This window comes from Oncorhynchus gorbuscha, linkage group LG03 (genome assembly GCF_021184085.1).
Source record: "Oncorhynchus gorbuscha isolate QuinsamMale2020 ecotype Even-year linkage group LG03, OgorEven_v1.0, whole genome shotgun sequence".
Lineage (NCBI taxonomy): Eukaryota > Metazoa > Chordata > Actinopteri > Salmoniformes > Salmonidae > Oncorhynchus > Oncorhynchus gorbuscha.
The window spans coordinates 31,005,641-31,024,224 of NC_060175.1; the positions used below are offsets into that span (position 1 = coordinate 31,005,641).

Here is an 18,584-nt window from a genome sequence, read left to right on the forward strand (position 1 = left end):
ACGTCTTGTTTTCGAGATGATAGTTTCCGGATTTGACCATATTAATGACCTACTGTGTGTAGGTAATAGGTAATGACCTATTTCTGTGTGTTATTATATTTAAGTCTATGATTTGATAGAGCAGTCTGACTGAGCGATGGTAGGCACCAGCAGGCTCATAAGCATTCATTCAAACAGCACTTTCGTGTGTTTTGTCAGCAGCTCTGCTGTTTATGACTTCAAGCCTATCAACTCCTGAGATTAGGCTGGTGTAACGATGTGATGTGAAATGGCTAGCTAGTTAGCAGGGTGCGCGCTAACAGCGTTTCAAACATCACTCGCTCTGAGACTTGAAGTAGTTGTTCCCCTTGCTCTGCATGGGTAATGCTGCTTCGAGGGTGGCTGTTGTCGTTGCGTTCCTGGTTCGAGCCCAGGTAGGAGCGAGGAGAAGTACGGAAGCTATACTGTTACACTGACAATACTAAAGTGACTATAAGAACATCCAATAGTCAAAGGTATCTGAAATACAAATGGTATAGAGAGAAATAGTCCTATAATTCCTATAATAACTACAACCTAAAACTTCTTACCTGGGAATATTGAAGACTCATGTTAAAAGGAACCACCAGCTTTCATATGTTCTCATGTTCTGAGCAAGGAACTTAAACGTTAGCTTTCTTACATGGCACATATTGCACTTTTACTTTCTTCTCCAACACTTTGTTTTTGCATTATTTAACCCAAATTGAACATGCTTCATTATTTATTTGAGGCTAAATTGATTTTTATTGATGTATTATATTAAGTTAAAATAAGTGTTCATTCAGTATTGTTGTAATTGTCATTATTACAAATACATTTTACAAATCGGCCGATTAATTGGTATCGGCTTTTTTTGTCCTCCAATAATCGGTATCAGTATCGGTGTTGGAAAATCATAATCGGTCGACTTCTAGAAATGATCCATGGTGAAATGTATGAAGCGTTTGTATTTGATATCCTTTGTTAAAGCCACATTTCCATACAAAATAAAGAATAAGCAAAAATAGTGGTCCCCCACCCAGGAGAATAATAAAAAACCAAGGAGATAGGAACCCTCCTTTTTCATGGCAAAACAAGCAGAAACCCTTCCGCTGTCAATAATATATTTTCCCCCTGTATGATAATTAGATCCTGTTCAGTCCCCCCTCGCCCCATCTGTGTGGCACATCCTCCTCTTTCTCTCTCTCTCTTTTCCTCACTTGCGCCTTTTTCTCTATCCCCTACTCATCGCTCACTGTCACCTATATGCTCCCAGCCGTCTAACCTATAACCTCACTCAGGTTCAGCTGCAGTTCAGGCGTGGGAGGGGTGTGTGAGTGTGTTGTTGCAGGACTGTAGGCTCTCTGCCTGCGCTGCAGATACAGGGCTGCTGCCATAGCAACAGCACTAGACTGGCTGGAGCTGGAGTCCTGGTCTCAAATGTAACACTCCTGTCATCTCTCCCACTCAAGCCTTACCACATTCTCTCCCCCTCTCTCTTTCTGTTTGTAAATTTCCCCAATTTCCTACTCTTCCTCCAGGTGTGTCTCTTTCTCTCTTTCATTTTATCTTCAGCAGTCTTTAATAGTTTGTTGAGCTCTGCAGTGAAGGGAGAACCATGACAAATATACACGCACAAGGAAACTCTATGGTAAATCATCAATACGGAAAATAAATACGTCACCCTTGAACATATGCCATTAGTGTTAAGTGTTTGTTGTTCTTTAATTACGGTTCAATTATTGTTCAATAACTGTGGACCAATGAGATGAATAAAGGTGCTAATAAAGTGCTGTAGAAGCATTTATCAAATTTCACCTAGGATTGCCACGGATAGCCAAGAAGGCCTATGAAATGGTAAGCAGATGTAGACAAATATTGAATAAAGTGGGAGGTCAGCTTGTGCAATATAGCCGTGCTACGAACCTTTGAAGGAAGCTTTTAATTAATGCAAACAGTAATTACATAAATGTCGCTAATTAAAAATCAACTGTAGCAGCGTGTTAAATCTTTGACCTGAGGTCTCAGAGTACAGGAGATAACACTGGCACACGTCAGTGATAACCAATTACCCATTAGTAACATCAAAGATCGGTGGCAGTGTTTGTCTGATATGAGGGTCAAAGCTTTGCTGATTCTACTTTCTCCATGTTCGATGTCATGCAGAGGACAAGGAGAGAGGGAGACGATAGTATGGCTCTAAGTAAACCGACTACCTTATACACTAGCCACTTGTGTGTATGTAATGTTACCCATTTAAATGTGTGTGCGAGTGCGTACAGGGTTGGGTAGGTTGCTTTCTAAATGTAATCTGTTACTAGTTACCTTTCCAAAATTGTAATCAGTAATGTAACTTTAAGATTACCCAAACTCGGTAACAGAATTACTTTCGGTTACTTTTGTATTACGTTTCCCTTAAGAGTCTTTAGAAGAAGACAAAAATTATCCATCAAATGCATTTGGTGTGTCATCATAGTAGTCTCTGACTTGCGGTCAGGCTCGCTCAGGTAGAAGAAACTTAAACGTGCACCTTTTTTTCAATGCTGAATTGAATGTCATTGAGAAAACAGAAAGGTGTCACAAAACATCCTTTCTGAATTTAAAAGTAATCCAATAAGTAATCATTTTGTTTTTCTGTATCTGTAATCTTATTACAATATTTTTGCTGGTAAAGTAACTGATTACAGGTAGTACCGTTTTTAGTAATCAGATTTCATGTAACTGATTACATGTAGACTAATCAGTTACTCCCCAACCCTGTGCAAGTGCATGATATGTGTTTATTTTTGTCAAATCCCTCGCGGTGCAGATCATAGGAGACTCTTATCACAGAGACGGAAAGGGGGGCGGGCAAAATAAATTTATGCACGATGGCGCACGCGCGCAGCCGGTTTGTGTTCAGTAAAACATAAGCTATCACCTTCGTTGGTTGGTAGCACTGCGCTACTGTATAATAAGAAGGGTTGGTCGACTCTCTGCGTGGAACTACTATTCCCAGAATGCAATTGCTGGTCTTTCTTTCCGGAAAACATCCGCTCAGGATGGACACACATGAACTCAAAAGGTACAGTGCAACTACAGCGACAAAATGTGCTGTTTTAAGGACATTAATGCAGCCGTTCTGTTATAAGGGGACATGTGCATTATATTATGCGTACTTTAAAATAACTCTGTGACTAAGCAATTTAATATCCGCTGACGTTGCTGACGTTGATAACCGGGTTAGCATTCCTATTGATAATCAAAGTACCGGGATTGTTTTATGTATCTGTCCTCAGGGTTGGAGAGGGAGATGCGGAGAAACACGAACCGGATGAGAACAACGTTTGTTCACTTACTCTGGGTCCGGGGTTGATGTTGGATGGTTCCACGGTAGCCTCTCGTTTTCTGCAAGTGGAGTTGGAGCTGAACGTTCACCTTCGCCGGCTCTCGTTCAGTGAGCCCGTGCACTACATCTACAACCCGCTGGAATATGCCTGGGAACCGCACCGCTGCTTCGTTGAGACTTACTGTCGTGGCGGACAGAGTATTCTCTTCCTGGGGATGAACCCGGGACCCTTCGGCATGGCTCAGACCGGGGTAAGGATGTGCAGACAGGCCAAAGAGAGAGCCCAACACCTCTCACTTGATAGCTACATTGTTAAGTTAGCCTACTTCAATTCAAGGCAAAAGGTTAATAGTAGCCTCCTAGAACTTTTGGTTGATAGAGGACAATATAAACGTTTATTAGCACTTTCTCATATTCACCATTGCAGAATGGAAATGTCTGGAATAAGGTGTACACATAAATAAGTCAATATTGCCCCACTCTGTTTAAATCAAAAGTCAGGGTAGAATAGAGTTGTATCATTATCCACCTAATCATCAGTCCTCCTCTGCTCTCAGGTACCCTTTGGTGAGGTAAACTATGTCCGTGATTGGCTGAAAATCACTGGGGAGGTTGGACATCCCCCTTCAGAGCACCCAAAGCGACTAATCAAAGGTCTGGCCTGCATTCAGAGCGAAGTGAGTGGCTCCCGTTTCTGGGGCTTCTTCCGCAAGCTGTGTGGTGAGCCAGATGTGTTCTTCCGCCATTTTTTTGTACATAACCTGTGCCCACTTATGTTCATGGGTACCACCGGCAAGAACTTAACACCCCCCGAGATAGTCATTGGGGAACGTGAGGCCCTCCTGGCTCTTTGTGACATGGCACTGTGCCAGGCTGTGGCTGCCATTGGCGTCACCATGGTGATTGGGGTTGGCAGAGTGGCAGAGCAGCGAGCACGGCGAGCCCTCACTGCGGCGGGCATGGAGGTACGGGTGGAGGGCATCATGCACCCATCCCCCAGGAACCCGTTGGCCAATAAGGGCTGGGAGGCAGTAGCTAAGGCCAAGCTGGAGGAACTGGGTGTCCTATCCCTGCTGACCATGTGACCTCTAGCTAATCAGCCTCCATGAGTGAATACTGTATTTGCTGTATGCTGGCCTGGGGGTATAAGTTGCCCGCTGGGACAGATCTAGGGTCAGCTTACCCTTCCCAAATCCTAACTTTCATCTTTAGGGGGAAGAACACATCACCCAGGCCCTCTCACACAGCAGTCCCTGTTGAGCAGCAGTTCCCCTCCAGAGCTCTCATGTTTATAGGCCATGCGGAGAAATAGTGCACCACAATGACTCTCCTCAGATGCTGTTATATCCATTACAGAAAAGATACATTATGTCTATATGTACTTTACTGTGGTGTGTACTGCCTCACAGCATGTCGACAGGTTCTCATCTCTGACCTTTGTGAGGACATTCTGTAGCATATTACCTGGAAATAGTTCCAGAGACTGTAATAAAGAAATTCAAAGTTTTTTAAATGATATCATTTACAACAATTATAAGATTAAAGATTTTCAGGATTACAGTAGATACTGTATACAGGTTTAGGAGGAGCTTGCCTTAGGTCTTTTAACAGCTCTGTTGCTATCAGACTCTGGTGATGTAACTGACCAGTTAGTCTAGAATAGGTTTTAGTTTGTTCTTCAGAGTTATTTCCACTGTTAAATGACAATGTGTTGTAATTTGTTAACAAGAAAAATAAGTCATGTTGCAGTAGTTTCTTTTATTTCCTTCTCTGTCTTGACAGTGGTTTGCAAATTTGGAGTGAATGTGGGCTAGTTTTCTGTCCCATTGTAACAACATTGCTAAAGCAATGTTTCTCATTTGGTCAATTTAATACATGTTCAAGCCAACCATTGTTGCTTGGCTGATGCTTTATGCATGCGCATGCCCTGTCCTTACCTGTTACTTCTTAGCAGGTCTTAACGTGTTGACATCTTATCATTACTACTAAGTAAAATTCTGGCCTTCAAGGTCCTAAACCCACATTACTGCATAGCTAGGTATAAAGCCATCTCTATAATGTTTGTACTGGGACGAAGCCCCAATAGGTCATGCATAATTAGAAGAAGCCCTTGACATACATGGCACTCAAATGGTCTTGCACAGTGCTGTTATACCACTCAGCTCTGCTGGAGGTTAAGCTTGTAATGGAAAAGGGACTAAAGTGTTTCCCTTGCAGGTTTCTCTCCGATGATGCTTCCTCCCTTACACAACATTCTGTACACCTCAGGCAAAATTCCACAGGTCAGGTGATCAAGCTTTCTGTGTGCCACTCTCCATGTGTGAACCTAAATCAGGTGGTCCCTTAATAAGAATGATCGTTTTAGAAATGCATGGAATTAATCTTATGCTATTGCCTTGTAATGCACTTTAGTGTGTACCTGATGTTAGTGTTTTAAAAAATTAACTCATTAAACAAAAGAAATGTCCTCTCACTGTCAACTGTCTTTATTTTAGCAAACTTAACATGTGTAAATATTTGTATGAACATAAGATTCAACAACTGAGACAAACTGGACAAGTTCCACAGACATGTGACTAAAATAAATGGAATAATGTGTCCCTGAACAAAGGGGTCAAAATCAAAAGTAATCTGGTATGGCCACCAGCTGCATTAAGTACTGCAGTGCATCTCTTCCTCATGGACTGCACCAGATTTGCCAGTTCTAGCTGTGAGATGTTACTCCACTCTTCCACCAAGGCACCTGAAAGTTCCCAGACATTTATGGGGGGAATGGCCCAAGCCCTCACCCTCAGATCCAACAGGTCCCAGATGTGCTCAATGGGATTGAGATCTGGGCTCTTCACTGGCCATGGTAGAACACTGACATTCCTGTCTTGCAGGAAATCACGCACAGAACGAGCAGTATGGCTGGTGGCATTGTCATGCTGGTGAGTCATGTCAGGATGAGTCTGCAGGAAGGGTACCACATGAGGGAGGAGGATGTCTTCCCTGTAATGCCTACAATGACAACAAGCTCAGCCTGAGGATGCTGTAACGCATTGCCCCAGACCATGACGGACCCTCCACCTCCCAATCGATCCCGCTCCAGAGTACAGGCCTCGGTGTAACGCTAATTTCTTCGATGTTAAATGTGAATCCGATCATCACCCCTGGTGAGACAAAACCGTGACTCGTCAGTGAAGAGCACCTTTTGCCAGTCTTGTCTGGTCCAGCGACGGTGAGTTTGTGCCCATAGGCAACGTTGTTGCTGGTGATGTCTGGTGAGGACCTGCCTTACAACAGGCCTACAAGCCCTCAGTCCAGCCTCTCTCAGCCTATTGCAGACAGTCTGAGCACTGATGGAGGGATTGTGCGTTCTTGGTGTAACTCGGGCAGTTGTTGTTGCCATCCTGCATCTTTCTTTTGATGTTTTTCAGAGTCAGTAGAACGGCCTCTTTATAGTGTCCTAAGTTTTCATAACTGTGACCTTAATTGCCTACAGTCTGTAAGCTGTTAGTGTGTTAACGACCGTTCCACAGGTGCATGTAAATGAATTGTTTATGGTTCATTGGACAAGCATGGAAAACCGTGTTTAAACCCTTTACAATGAAGATCTGAAGTTATTTGGATTTTTACGAATTATCTTTGAAAGACAGGGTCCTGAAAAAGGGACTTTTCATTTTTTGCTGATGTTAAATATTGAATTGCCATGACTTTGCTCTGGCATTATTAGAATGTTTTTGTACATTAACTCATTTCCACTATGTTGCATTTCTTTTGTATTGCCTAAGGCAAGGAATGGACTGTATACTTCATTCTCATTATTATACTAAATCAGCCAGTTATTTGTATTATACGCTGTGGTTTAGTGGAACATTACACAGGAGTGCTATGTAACATGTTAATACAATGCTGTATCTTGAGTAATTACGGTGTTCATTGCATAAGCAGCTTAGTGGAAAGTACTTCCATGAATTCTCTCTGTACCTCTTTTAACTCTGATCACAATGGCTCCCAATCATCAGGAGCTAGGCAGGTAGAGAGGGCTGCTGCAGTACGGTGGTTTGATGTTGTTTGTCTTGATCCTGGATAATGCATAAATCCTACAGTCACCAGCTACGGGCCTCACCATTACAGGGTGCAGGTGTGTGTCTGAGAGAGAGAGGAGGGGCCGCCATCTTAAATGGGTTTGTCTGGGGGGAGCTTGATGAGGCAGGATGTGGTGTCTGTATAATGGCCATTCACTCTCTCTCACACAAAAACTCTCTGACTTCAGAGCACCTGCACACTCAAAATCAAGTCAAATTTTCACATGGTTAGCAGATGTCAATGCGAGTGTAGCGAAATGCTTGTGCTTCTGGTTCTGACAGTGTCGTAATATCTAACAAGTAATCTAACAATTCCCCAACAACTACCTAATAAACTCACATCTAAAAGGGGGGAATGAGAATATGTACATATAAATATATGGATGAGCGATTGCCGAGCAGCATAGGTGTTATACAGGTGAATGAGGACCCAAAAGCGACTTGGCGAAAACAGAGTCTTTAATCCAGTAAAGTAAATATTCAATACTCCTAGACAATTCGGAGTGGTAAATAAAACATAAAGAACAATTCCACTCGTAATGACGAGAACTGACTGGAGACTCGATCATAAACTGCAGGTTGCCTCAGGAAGGCACTTGACCGTAGCAGACTCAGACACCTGCTCACCACGCAGCATCTGAGGGAAACACGACACGACAGGGCGATACAAAGACACAGCACGGTGAACAATATACAAGGATCCGACAGGACAGAAACGGAAAACAAGGGGAGAAATAGGGACTCTAATCAGGGGAAAAGATAGGGAACAGGTGTGGGAAGACTAAATGATTGATTAGGGGAATAGGAACAGCTGGGAGCAGGAACGGAACGATAGAGAGAAGAGAGAGAGAGAGGGAGAGAGAAAAAGGGGAACGAACCTAAAAAGACCAGCAGGGGGGAAAACGAACAGAAGGAAAAGCAAAATGACAAGACAATATAAGACAAAACATGACAATAGGCACACCCACAAGCAAAATCACACGTATTCAAATGCACACACACTATCTGAACTCTGGTCTTTGCCGTGACACATGTAGCGAGAGTCACACATTCCTTCTCCACCCCCCCCCCACTCTCTCTCACACTTCTATATAATACAATTGCAAACAAGCACAAAAGCTCCCTTGCGTTCTTTATCTCTCTCATACATGCAAACACACACACAGGATGGCGCTCCACCGCAGGGCTGAGAGCATAGCTGCAGTTCCCTAATGACTCCCATCCCTCTCTGTTCTGTGCCGCATTATTAATTAGCTCAATGAGCCTTGCCAATAGGACCCGCTCTACGGATTAGAGTCCTGCGGTACAACACGCACACTCCTCTGCAAGTACCCTCCTGTGTACTGTCATGTGCCCTAGATGTGGGTCTAGGTGAAATTCAGCTGCTGTCCTGTCTCTCTACCACAAACCCAAGCTGTGCTGCAATGAGCAAACTGCCTGGCATGATGGAGGCTGACAATAGAGGGGTTTGTTTTTGTGTCACGGTGTTCCACCCACACATTTTGACACACAAATATTGCTCATAGGTAAGACGAACATATTATGTACAGTGTATTCAGCATATAGTAAATGGGGTAAGACAATAACCCCTCAAGATAGTCCAGTTTGATCCTTCAATCGATTCTGATGTTCCTCAGGTGCATAATTTTCCATTTTGAGACTGATCCTTTCAATGTGTGTTTGACTTGGTATTTGTGTCTGGCTTGTTGCTTTTCAAACATGACAGTCCACTTGACTGATGATGTGTGGGTGTTTGTATGTGCATTTCAGCATCTTACGCCAAGGAACAATGGCGCAGGACATACTTCTTGGCATCCTGACCTCCCGGTGACCCCACGTCCATGCGTGAGGAAAGGACAGGGGAGCTAACGTTAGCCGGCGTGGGCCTGTCAGAGCCATCGATTCTGTGATGAATGGAGGTGGCGGTTATTAAACCAGAATTAGAGCGAGGGTGGGAGGAGGGGGAGACAAGGAGGAGGGGGAGAGGTGATAAATTAAGGGGCGAAATGTTCTGCAAGAGAGGATAGAGGAGGTGGGGGGGATGTTGAGGGAGGTGGATGGCACAACATCAGCATCATCCCTCTTTATTATCCTCCAGGGCCGCCCGTCATACGGAGAGAGCGAGGGCACGAGAGGGGCACACCTAACTGATAACCTCCACACTGTCCACACACACTGGAGGAAAGGGGGTTGGGGGAGTGTAGGCGGGGGTACACATTACTGATACCCCCCTCATGGAACCTTAAATTCTGCCCCCCTCTGCTTGGGCTGTTTCCTCCCCATTCCCATCACTCCGTTTGGCCTTCAGTGTTGAGATGACTGGGGTTTCTATTGGAATATTAACATTTTTAAATGTGCAGTTTTATCCAGCCTAATGTTTTTGGAAAATCTAGAAAATATAAATAGATTTTTTTATTTTTAAGTCCTGCTTATAAGAAAAGGTTACTGTGAAATTATTGGATAGATTCTCGTAAGATGAATGTTCTAATTAAAGAATAATTTAATGAAAATTTGAATGTATAAGTTTAGTTTTCCTAAGTGTTTTGCTTATCATAAGAATTGTTGTTTAAAGTCTTGTGTGACTCCCATTTTGCTTGAACTCTTCTTTTTTTCTGTGGCTGCAAAGCCCATCAATCATGGCGTGCTCTCGAGAGTGGGACGGTGCTCACGCGGTACACACAGATAAGTCATACAGGCGCAGGATATTAGTCGGATCAGCAGGGGGGAAAGAACAGTGAGGGTTCACCATGCGGCTACGACACGGACGTACATGCACACGGTCATATGGGGGATTGATTTTTCTAGGCAAATCCATTTACCATCGGCCATTGCTGTTTTCAGTGTGTTTCGAGAAAATACGAGACAAGACAGATAAATTGTCACATTTCTGCACCATGCACTGTACTAATCACTTCCCTTCTCCTCTCTCTACCCCCTCCATCGCCCCCACTGCTCTTTTTTATTAGTGGTTTATTTATCAATGTTTTAGTTACTGTTGCTGCTAATTTCTGCCCGGGTTTGTCTTCATTACACCTCTGGAGTCGTTAGGAGAGAGCGTGCTGCTGGGTTATGTAGAGGCACCACACTGCTTCCCACTCACTTACTATGGTAATTTTCTGGCTTGGTAATGGCCTACCTCCCTCTACAAATTGAAACCACTCCCCACATTTTATCAGCTACAAGTTATTTGTTTTCCAGTCTAACCCAGTTTGTCTCCTTCAGTAAATGTGGATTTTGTCAATGTTAAGGTTGGGTTGGCCTGAAAAACTAGTTCCCTCACCACCGGACCTAAACTGTCCTCAACTGTCCACATAGAGGCCAAGAGACTATTGGCTAATGCTGGTTGTGTCATCATTATGAGCAGGTGAAGGTTCAGTGGAGTCTTACCCAGAGGCTTATAGAGAAAGGAATGCTTCAGTTCTCAACCATTCTCCAGTCATTACTGAGAGGAATAGAATGTCTTGAATAAATTAGACGCTGGGCCGACTGTGTGTGTGTGTGTGTGTGTGTTGTGTGTGTGTGTGTAGTGTATGTGTGTGTAAGGCAGCAAGTTGAAACATTTGATAGTATGGCCATTGTATGCAAAGGAAAATGCTCCACATTATCAAGGTGTATAATTGCAGTACATTTTTTCTAAGAGTGTATACTTGATATACTGTATATTGGGAAAAAGCAGCCTTGGTAAAAGCACACCAGCAGAGTTTATTGACTAAACGTTAAGCTGGCATTATCAAAAGAAGGCAGACTTATTTATGGGGCGGGGGAAGCGGGAGAAGCTCCGTGAGTTATGTGTGAACAAGCCTTAGGACTGTATACAGCAGACAGATATCCTGCTGCCTTGTCTCAAGTCTCTATGGGTTGAGAGCAATGTGCATTGTGGTGCGGCCAGTACTCTTTGTGGTATTTCAGAGGCTGTGGTACTGGCTGTGGCAAGCGACGATGACAGATTCTGTTCTCTGAGTTTACAGATGGTATTCCTGAAGTAGTCTGTTCCTCTTTTATTTCAACTTAAAATTATTCATTTGTTCTGAGCAATGAGCTGTCTGGCTGCCCTGCTCAGTTGATACTTGTGATTGGGTTGATGGATGAGAAATGGCGGTGGCACGTAGATGGCAGAGGGCGAATTAATCCCTCACTTAATTAGAAATGCTGTGATTCCACTGTGAGTGCAGCTTTTAAAAACACATTCAGATCTGAATATGAGACCTGCCTCCGCCTAATGTGACAACCTTCATATGTGTGTTGCCAGATGTTGAGGATGCTGTGAAAAAGGTACATTTTAATTCATATGAATAACTTCAAAGGCATATTCATGACTCTGGAAAATACTGTATGTCGAATCAACCTACGGTCCACCACTACATCCTTCTCATGTACCTTAAGATCTGAAAATACCTTCTGGACAGGTGTAAGCAATATGGAGGTAAATTTAATATAATAGTACTTTGTTAGTCCATCCATTACTACAATCCATTACTAAAGAAATGTGTCTCTTGATCTGCTCCTATTCTCCTTCGACAACACATATCAGCTGCAGTGGGGTTCCCCTGGAGGGTGGATGGTTAATGCGTTTCTCAAGGGCACAATAACAGTGGATGGTAGCTATCATCTGAAGCCAGTAGCGCTCTGGTTTCACCCACCTTTATCATCCGGCCCAAGATTTGAACCAGTAAACTTTCAGCTACTGGTCTGCCTCAGTGATCTGGGCTTAACATCCTACCAATACCAATTAAAACCTTACAGATCAGACAGGGACAATAAAGAAGTGTAATGGCCGGTAGGGGCTATAGGTCTTTCTATTTTTTTTCTCTCTTACCGATCCATCTAAGAGCTCAACTAGGTCAACAAACAAAAAGCAATTAAGTGGGGCAGCAGCCTCCTTCAGGGAGTTGGTAATTAGAGAGCGGTGGGGACAGCTTCATTCTAAATAGGTACTAAAAGCCCCATCCATCATCTCCACTGTGAAGGCTCCCTCTCAGGTCATGTGATGAGAGAGAGAGAGAGAGAGAGAGAGGGAGAGAGGGAGAGGGAGAGAGAGAGAGAGAGAGAGAGAGAGAGAGAGAGAGAGAGAGAGAGAGAGAGAGAGAGAGAGAGAGAGAGAGAGAGAGAGAGAGAGAGAGAGACTTACTTATTTACTAAACGATCAGGCAATGGGTAGAAAAACATTTGATGAATGTACCACTTACCACTATTTGGGCAACAATTTAGAAGCTTAAAACCACTGGAACAGTGGTAAAGTGTATCTTGTCGCTACCAGGAAGATGGTTCGGGAAGGCAAAGGAAAATTGAAGGGAGAAAGTTGGAGAATTACCGAACATCTGTCATGACTTCCGACGAAGTCGGTCCCTCTCCTTGTTCTGGCGGCATTCGGCGGTCGACGTCACCGGTCTTCTAGCCATCGCCGATCCACCTTTCATTTTCCATTTGTTTTGTCTTGTTTTCCACACACCTGGTTTGCATTCCCTCATTACTAATCTTGCATATAACCCTCTGTTTCCCCCCATGTCTGTGTGTGGAATTGTTATATGTAAATGTATGTTTACTCCAGGCTGGTTTGCGCCGGGTTATTGTAACCTGTGTGTGTTTAGTTTTCTGAGTACCGTGTTTTGTTCGCCTCAATAAAGGGCTCCGTTTGCTACCCATTTCTGCTCTCCTGCGCCTGACTTTCCTGCAGCCAGTTACACACTCCTTTACAACATCTTTTGTCACCAAGTCTCCAAATCTGCAATTAAATGCCACCTCTATTCCAATAGTCTCTTGCGAATGGTCTGTTATAAAACCAAAAATAATAAAAGCATTTGATATTTTCTGAGACACTTGGGATTTTAATTCAAATCGTGTGCTGCATATTTAATAACTGCCCTAAACTCTACACCCCCAGTGGCTCTGTGACGCCCCCTTGACAACTATGAGTCGAGGAAATGTCTGGTTGCGGCAACCAATCATATCGCCGTCTGTAACCAAGACTTAACAAAGAATTGCACTCGCCAACCAATCCGAGACCCCAGTGCAACCAGGAAGTAACCAAGAACAATGAGAACAGAGCTATAGAATTGGCTGGCACTAGAATAGGGGCCTTTCCTCTCCATCTCTACCATGAACATTTCATTCAACAGTAAAGTTTTTGCTGCTTATGTTATCTTTTTTTAAATCAGAAGTTTGGTTGTCTGCTGTTTTCAATTAGAATATCTAGCACTAGCAGGTAGGATCAGTGCATTAGGCACATCTAACAATTTAGCTAGCTTGTGAGCTAACTAGCTACAGTACTTGCAGTACGAGTGTATTTTGACAGATTGTCAAAATAGTCTAATGTCAGCCCCAATACTTCCACACTAAGCTAAAATCATAAAGTGTGTGATTTAATAGTAGGCCTATGTTTTGTCACACCCAGTTAGCTAATGTTAGATACTAATCCTTAACAAATTTTACTGTGTGATATTGAATAAACATGCACTTTTTTTTCCTAATGTGTTGAGATGTTAAGTAAAGGTTAGGCACTATTCATTGTTCCATCTATACATCCAATCTACACAAAGGGGTTACATTTTACATCTTATACTCACCATTACAATCTTTTCCCGTTATTTCCATAACACACATGGAGCAACACATCTTCAAAAAGTTGCCACATGGGAGCCTTGTTCTGAAAGACACCCGTTTCTACAGATGCACCATAGAAAGCATCCTGTCTTGTTACATCCCCATCTGTAAAAGCAGCTTCACCGTCCCCTGGAAGATCACAAAGGACTTCAGCCACGGCCTGTTCTCTCCGCTTCTATCTGGCAGATGGTAAGAGCATCCACCTCCAGGCCATAAGACTGTTGAAAAGCCCAGTTTTCCACCTGCACAACCTGCTGTTCACCTGCACCTTAAGAGACTGACTCTCTGTAACACTGACCCACTGACTCTCTGACTCTCTGTAACAGTATTGCTTCCGTCCCTGTCCTTGCCTCAACCTGGGCTCGAATCAGGGACCCTCTGAACACTTTCGCAACTTGTCACCCACGAAGCATCGTTAACTATCACTCCACGAAAGCCGCGTCTCTTGCACATGCACGCATGCATGCACACTCACTCACTCACTCACTACCATCACTGCTGCTATTATTTATTACTGTTTATACTGTATGTACTGCTCACTTTATCTACATGTTGATATACCACATTTCATACTACATACTGTTACTGCTAGTTTTACTCCTACTTTTGAGAGATAGCCAAATAATAGACTAAAGGAGCCTAACATTACTCCTTTATAGTCCAAGTATCTTGGATGTTCTGTTTAAAGGTGAATTGGCTCTGGAAGCCAAAAGAACCAAACACTCCATCTAAACGTGAATCGATTCTCAGTTGTGATACGGTTGACTGACTTACTTAAACAAACGCGGTTTCTGCTGACAATTGAGATGTACAAACTATGGCATAAGGGGACTACGAGCGGATAAGAGGCAATCCGTAATTTTGATTAAGACATTAATGATCGAGCTAGGATGTACGTAGTCAATATAACTATTTGTTCAGCACTTTTGAAATGTAAAGCAACAGAATTTAGAACATGGGCCGTTCATACAGTGTTCTTCCTGTACACCCAGTCAGAAACGTAGGATAAATAAAGGGGGCATATAAGCAGACAATGGAAGCTCTTACAATATTCTATTATTACATTTCCAAAAACAGGTTATAGGCTACATGTGCACCACCAAGTCAGAACAGTAGGCGAAATTAAGTGGTGAAAATAGACCAAATTATTAGGGTGAGGCACATGGGCTACTAACAGCTTACTACACAACATATACTTAGTATTACTTTCTTAGCTACAGTATGCATATCTCCCTGGCATATTACATAGTTTATGCAGCAGCATACAGTACAATACATTTCTGGACTCACGTTGTTGTGCTGTGCTCACTTGAACAGGAAGGTGGTGCGGCGGTCCTTTGTGGGCAAATTTTGTCATCAAAGTCTGGCATTCTCTGGATTCATGGTGCTTTCAAGACAACTAGGAACTTGAATTTAAAAAAAGGTTGAATCATGATGACGTCAGTGATCTTCAAGTCATAGCTCTAGAAAGAGGCCCAATTTACAATTCCAGAGTTGGATTAAAGTTCAAACGTATTTTCCCAGTCGTAGCTCGTTTTTCCCAAGTTCCCAGTTGTTTTAACTCACTAAAGTCAGGTTTTGCAGTTCCGAGTTAACAGTTGTTTTGAGCACAGCACAAATCATGCTTCATTGACAGCATGGCCAATGTGGAATGTCAATCATACAAGGAAAAGATACCCCTAATCTTAGATTTGGGACCACACAGCCACTCCACTGAATAGCAGGCTAATGATTGCTTTGCAATGCTTGCAGTTAGCCCCTGATTCCTTTCAAACCACTAATTGTTGAATTTGCGATATCCAACTTGTTGTGTAATGTTTATGGCCGATGAGCACCGATACGTTTTATTTATAATTTCACTTAATTATTTATCTTCATATGACAAGGATTAAAAAGGATTTGCCAGTAGATTGTCGACTTGATTCATGATGATGACTGCTTGCTAAGATTTTGAAAGTAAGAAAGCCACTGTAGATATAACGTGATTTGATGTCATTTTATCTTTGGCCAATGACCTTAAGCCTTCTTGGATGGGCACTTCTCATGTAACTCTATGGCAGCACCCTAGGGGTTTAAATTTTCGAGCTCTACCCTTTGACTTGATGGTGACGTAGTGTCCCCATGATTGACAGAACACTGAGCCAATCACGGCGCAATGCTCCATATTTTCTGCTGGCTTGCCCCACCACCACAGAAAGCACTATTTCTTAAATGTTTTTATTTGCTCTGCCCCACCTGCCCTGAATGACGGGTCGCCACTGGAAACACATGCTGTAACATGGAGATATGGCCCTGTGGTAATACTAACCCCATGAAGGTGTGTATCAATTTAACCTTTTGTTTTTTGTTTTGTATTTGAAAGATAAGGTCCTTTTGCTTACAAAACCGTACTGCAAGCGGTGCGTGTTAATGTTCAGACCGAACTTCGGGGCTCTTAACAACTTCCCGTACAGAATACGCCTTCGTCCAATGACTCTTACGTGTAATGGAATTGAACTGAGAGTTTATGACCTCCGCACTTCTGCCTGGCTGGGTCTCTGTCTGTGACCTCCAGACCTGTGCCCGGCTGGGCCTCTGTCCATTCTCCACATCTATGCTTGGCTGTCCTTCAGTCAGCTCCTTGTCCTCTGTTCCTTACGGGCTGGGCATTCTGATTGGGCCAACAATCAGTCTCTCTCAATTTTAAGGTAATTATACAAAATTGTAATTATTTGTGTTCAATTGTTTGTCCCTCTGTGGTGTTTATGATCTCCACACCTGTCCCTGGCTGATCCTCTATTTTTCAAGCTTATACAGCATCATTTTTCATTGATGTATTAGTCAACAGTATTCTCCCCTTCCTCTTAATTTACTCTGAGCACAAAACCCCTTAGCTGAATGCTGTAATTACATTCTGATCAGTTAATGTCAGTCTTTGAATGCGCCATTGTATAAACTATTTAATTTTCCTGAGTGTGTGCTGTGCACTGATTAAAAAAACAAATTAGAGTATATTTGTCATTCTCACATCTTCCTCCAATTATGTTGTCTTCAATTACTTCCTTGATTTACAATCAAAATAACTTAGCCAACATTACGTTTTCGATGGGATCATGGTATTACATTTATAGATTAAGCCCTTTCTCTAAAACTGGGATAAACAAGATTTAACTCCTGCGGTGTTTAGGCCTACTAAATGTACCCTTCTTCATAGCTCATAGCTCAGTATTTGAATTGTTTATTTCATAGTCTTTTTTGCTCATCTTTATCAAGGGTGCCAATCATTTTTACCTGACTGTATGTAGCCTGGGTATGTATGTATACAAGTATAGCACAGGTGAGAGGAGAGCATACGGTTCTTTCCGCCTCACTAGAACAACATGGAATACACGTCTCTGCATCCTTTCTATGGTAATATTTTGCAGGGAAACTATGTATGTTATATCATGCAATAAATGGGAACCTCACTCAACCAAATATCTATCTGCTTTTACTCTGATAAGCCAATTTTATGTGGAAGCGTCATGAACCGCGCCAAGGCCAGTGGTCATCAGTAGTGTTCAACAGCTCTGTTCTCATTGGCCAATTAATGGTAACATCTTGGTAGCGGTGCGGTCTCTGTTTGGTTGGTGAGGGCAATTCTTCGTAACTTCTTGGTATGATCAGGGATATGATTGGTTTTCGCTACCAGAAATGTCCTCGACTGACTCTCTAACCGCCGGTACAATATTGTACCGAAAGACCATCAATTTTCTAATATGTAAGAAATGGTACTGTGACTGTGCTGGAGTGATGTGACGGTTGTGTTTAGTTTATAATGGGCCTATGTAGCCTATTATTTTATTTATTTTACCTTTATTTAATAATATGTGATCAAAAAACTTGAGTTATTGTAGGCTACAACTTGGGTCATCTATTTTGAAACCTCCCAAAATAAAAGCGTTTGATGTATTTTTGAAAGATTTTTCTTCAAACCCTGTGCAGCCTATTTCATAACTTCCCTAACATTGACAGAATAACGTGTGGGTGAAACGATGGGCATGTTTCAAGGCGAATGGTCGTATTTGAAACTACTTATATAGAACGTCAGCGGCTCCGTGGCGCAATGGATAGCGCATTGGACTTCTAGGTTAAAGATCGTGGTGATTCAAAGGTTGTGGGTTCGAGTCCCACCGGAGTCGACTTTTTTTTATCTGTTGATAGTGAAACATGAGTATAGACTGACAATGAAACATGAGCATTTGCGAATACACAAAATGTGCTTAACTTCAACTATAATAATAGCCCGAATATTCACCTCCATTGATAAGCCGAAAGGCTCTCTACACACAAGGTAGCATAATCTATCGCCGAAATTAAAGGAAGATTCACCAAAAATCGCATACTTTTATTAACGTCAGATGTCGGGTAGCTGTCATAGTCAATAACCAAATAGGCGACCCTACTATTCATACAATCTTGAAACATGTTAAAATACTGTGCTGGTAAAAGTTGCTTGCGAACTGCTTGTTGCTCTCGACGTGCTCGTTCAAGATTACGCAGCCTGAAGGCCTGCGTAACAGTGCACGTGGCGTAGTGGGTGTGGACTCGGAGTTGGCGGCTGGTGC

At 42.7% G+C, this 18,584-nt stretch overlaps 1 protein-coding gene and 1 non-coding gene across 2 annotated transcripts; both read left to right on the forward strand.

Moving 5' to 3' along the window:
* The first annotated feature begins 2,935 nt into the window (after nt 1–2,935).
* smug1 (single-strand-selective monofunctional uracil-DNA glycosylase 1) lies at nt 2,936–5,795 on the forward strand. The gene is made up of 3 exons (XM_046334810.1): nt 2,936–3,064; nt 3,279–3,579; nt 3,886–5,795. Exons 1-3 carry the CDS (start codon nt 3,000–3,002, stop codon nt 4,411–4,413), a joined length of 894 nt encoding a protein of 297 aa, XP_046190766.1. The 5' UTR covers nt 2,936–2,999; the 3' UTR covers nt 4,414–5,795.
* A 12,273-nt stretch (nt 5,796–18,068) lies between these two features.
* trnar-ucu lies at nt 18,069–18,158 on the forward strand. The gene is given in 2 exon segments: nt 18,069–18,105; nt 18,123–18,158. It is a non-coding gene; the product is annotated as a tRNA-Arg (tRNA).
* Nucleotides 18,159–18,584: the final 426 nt, after the last annotated feature.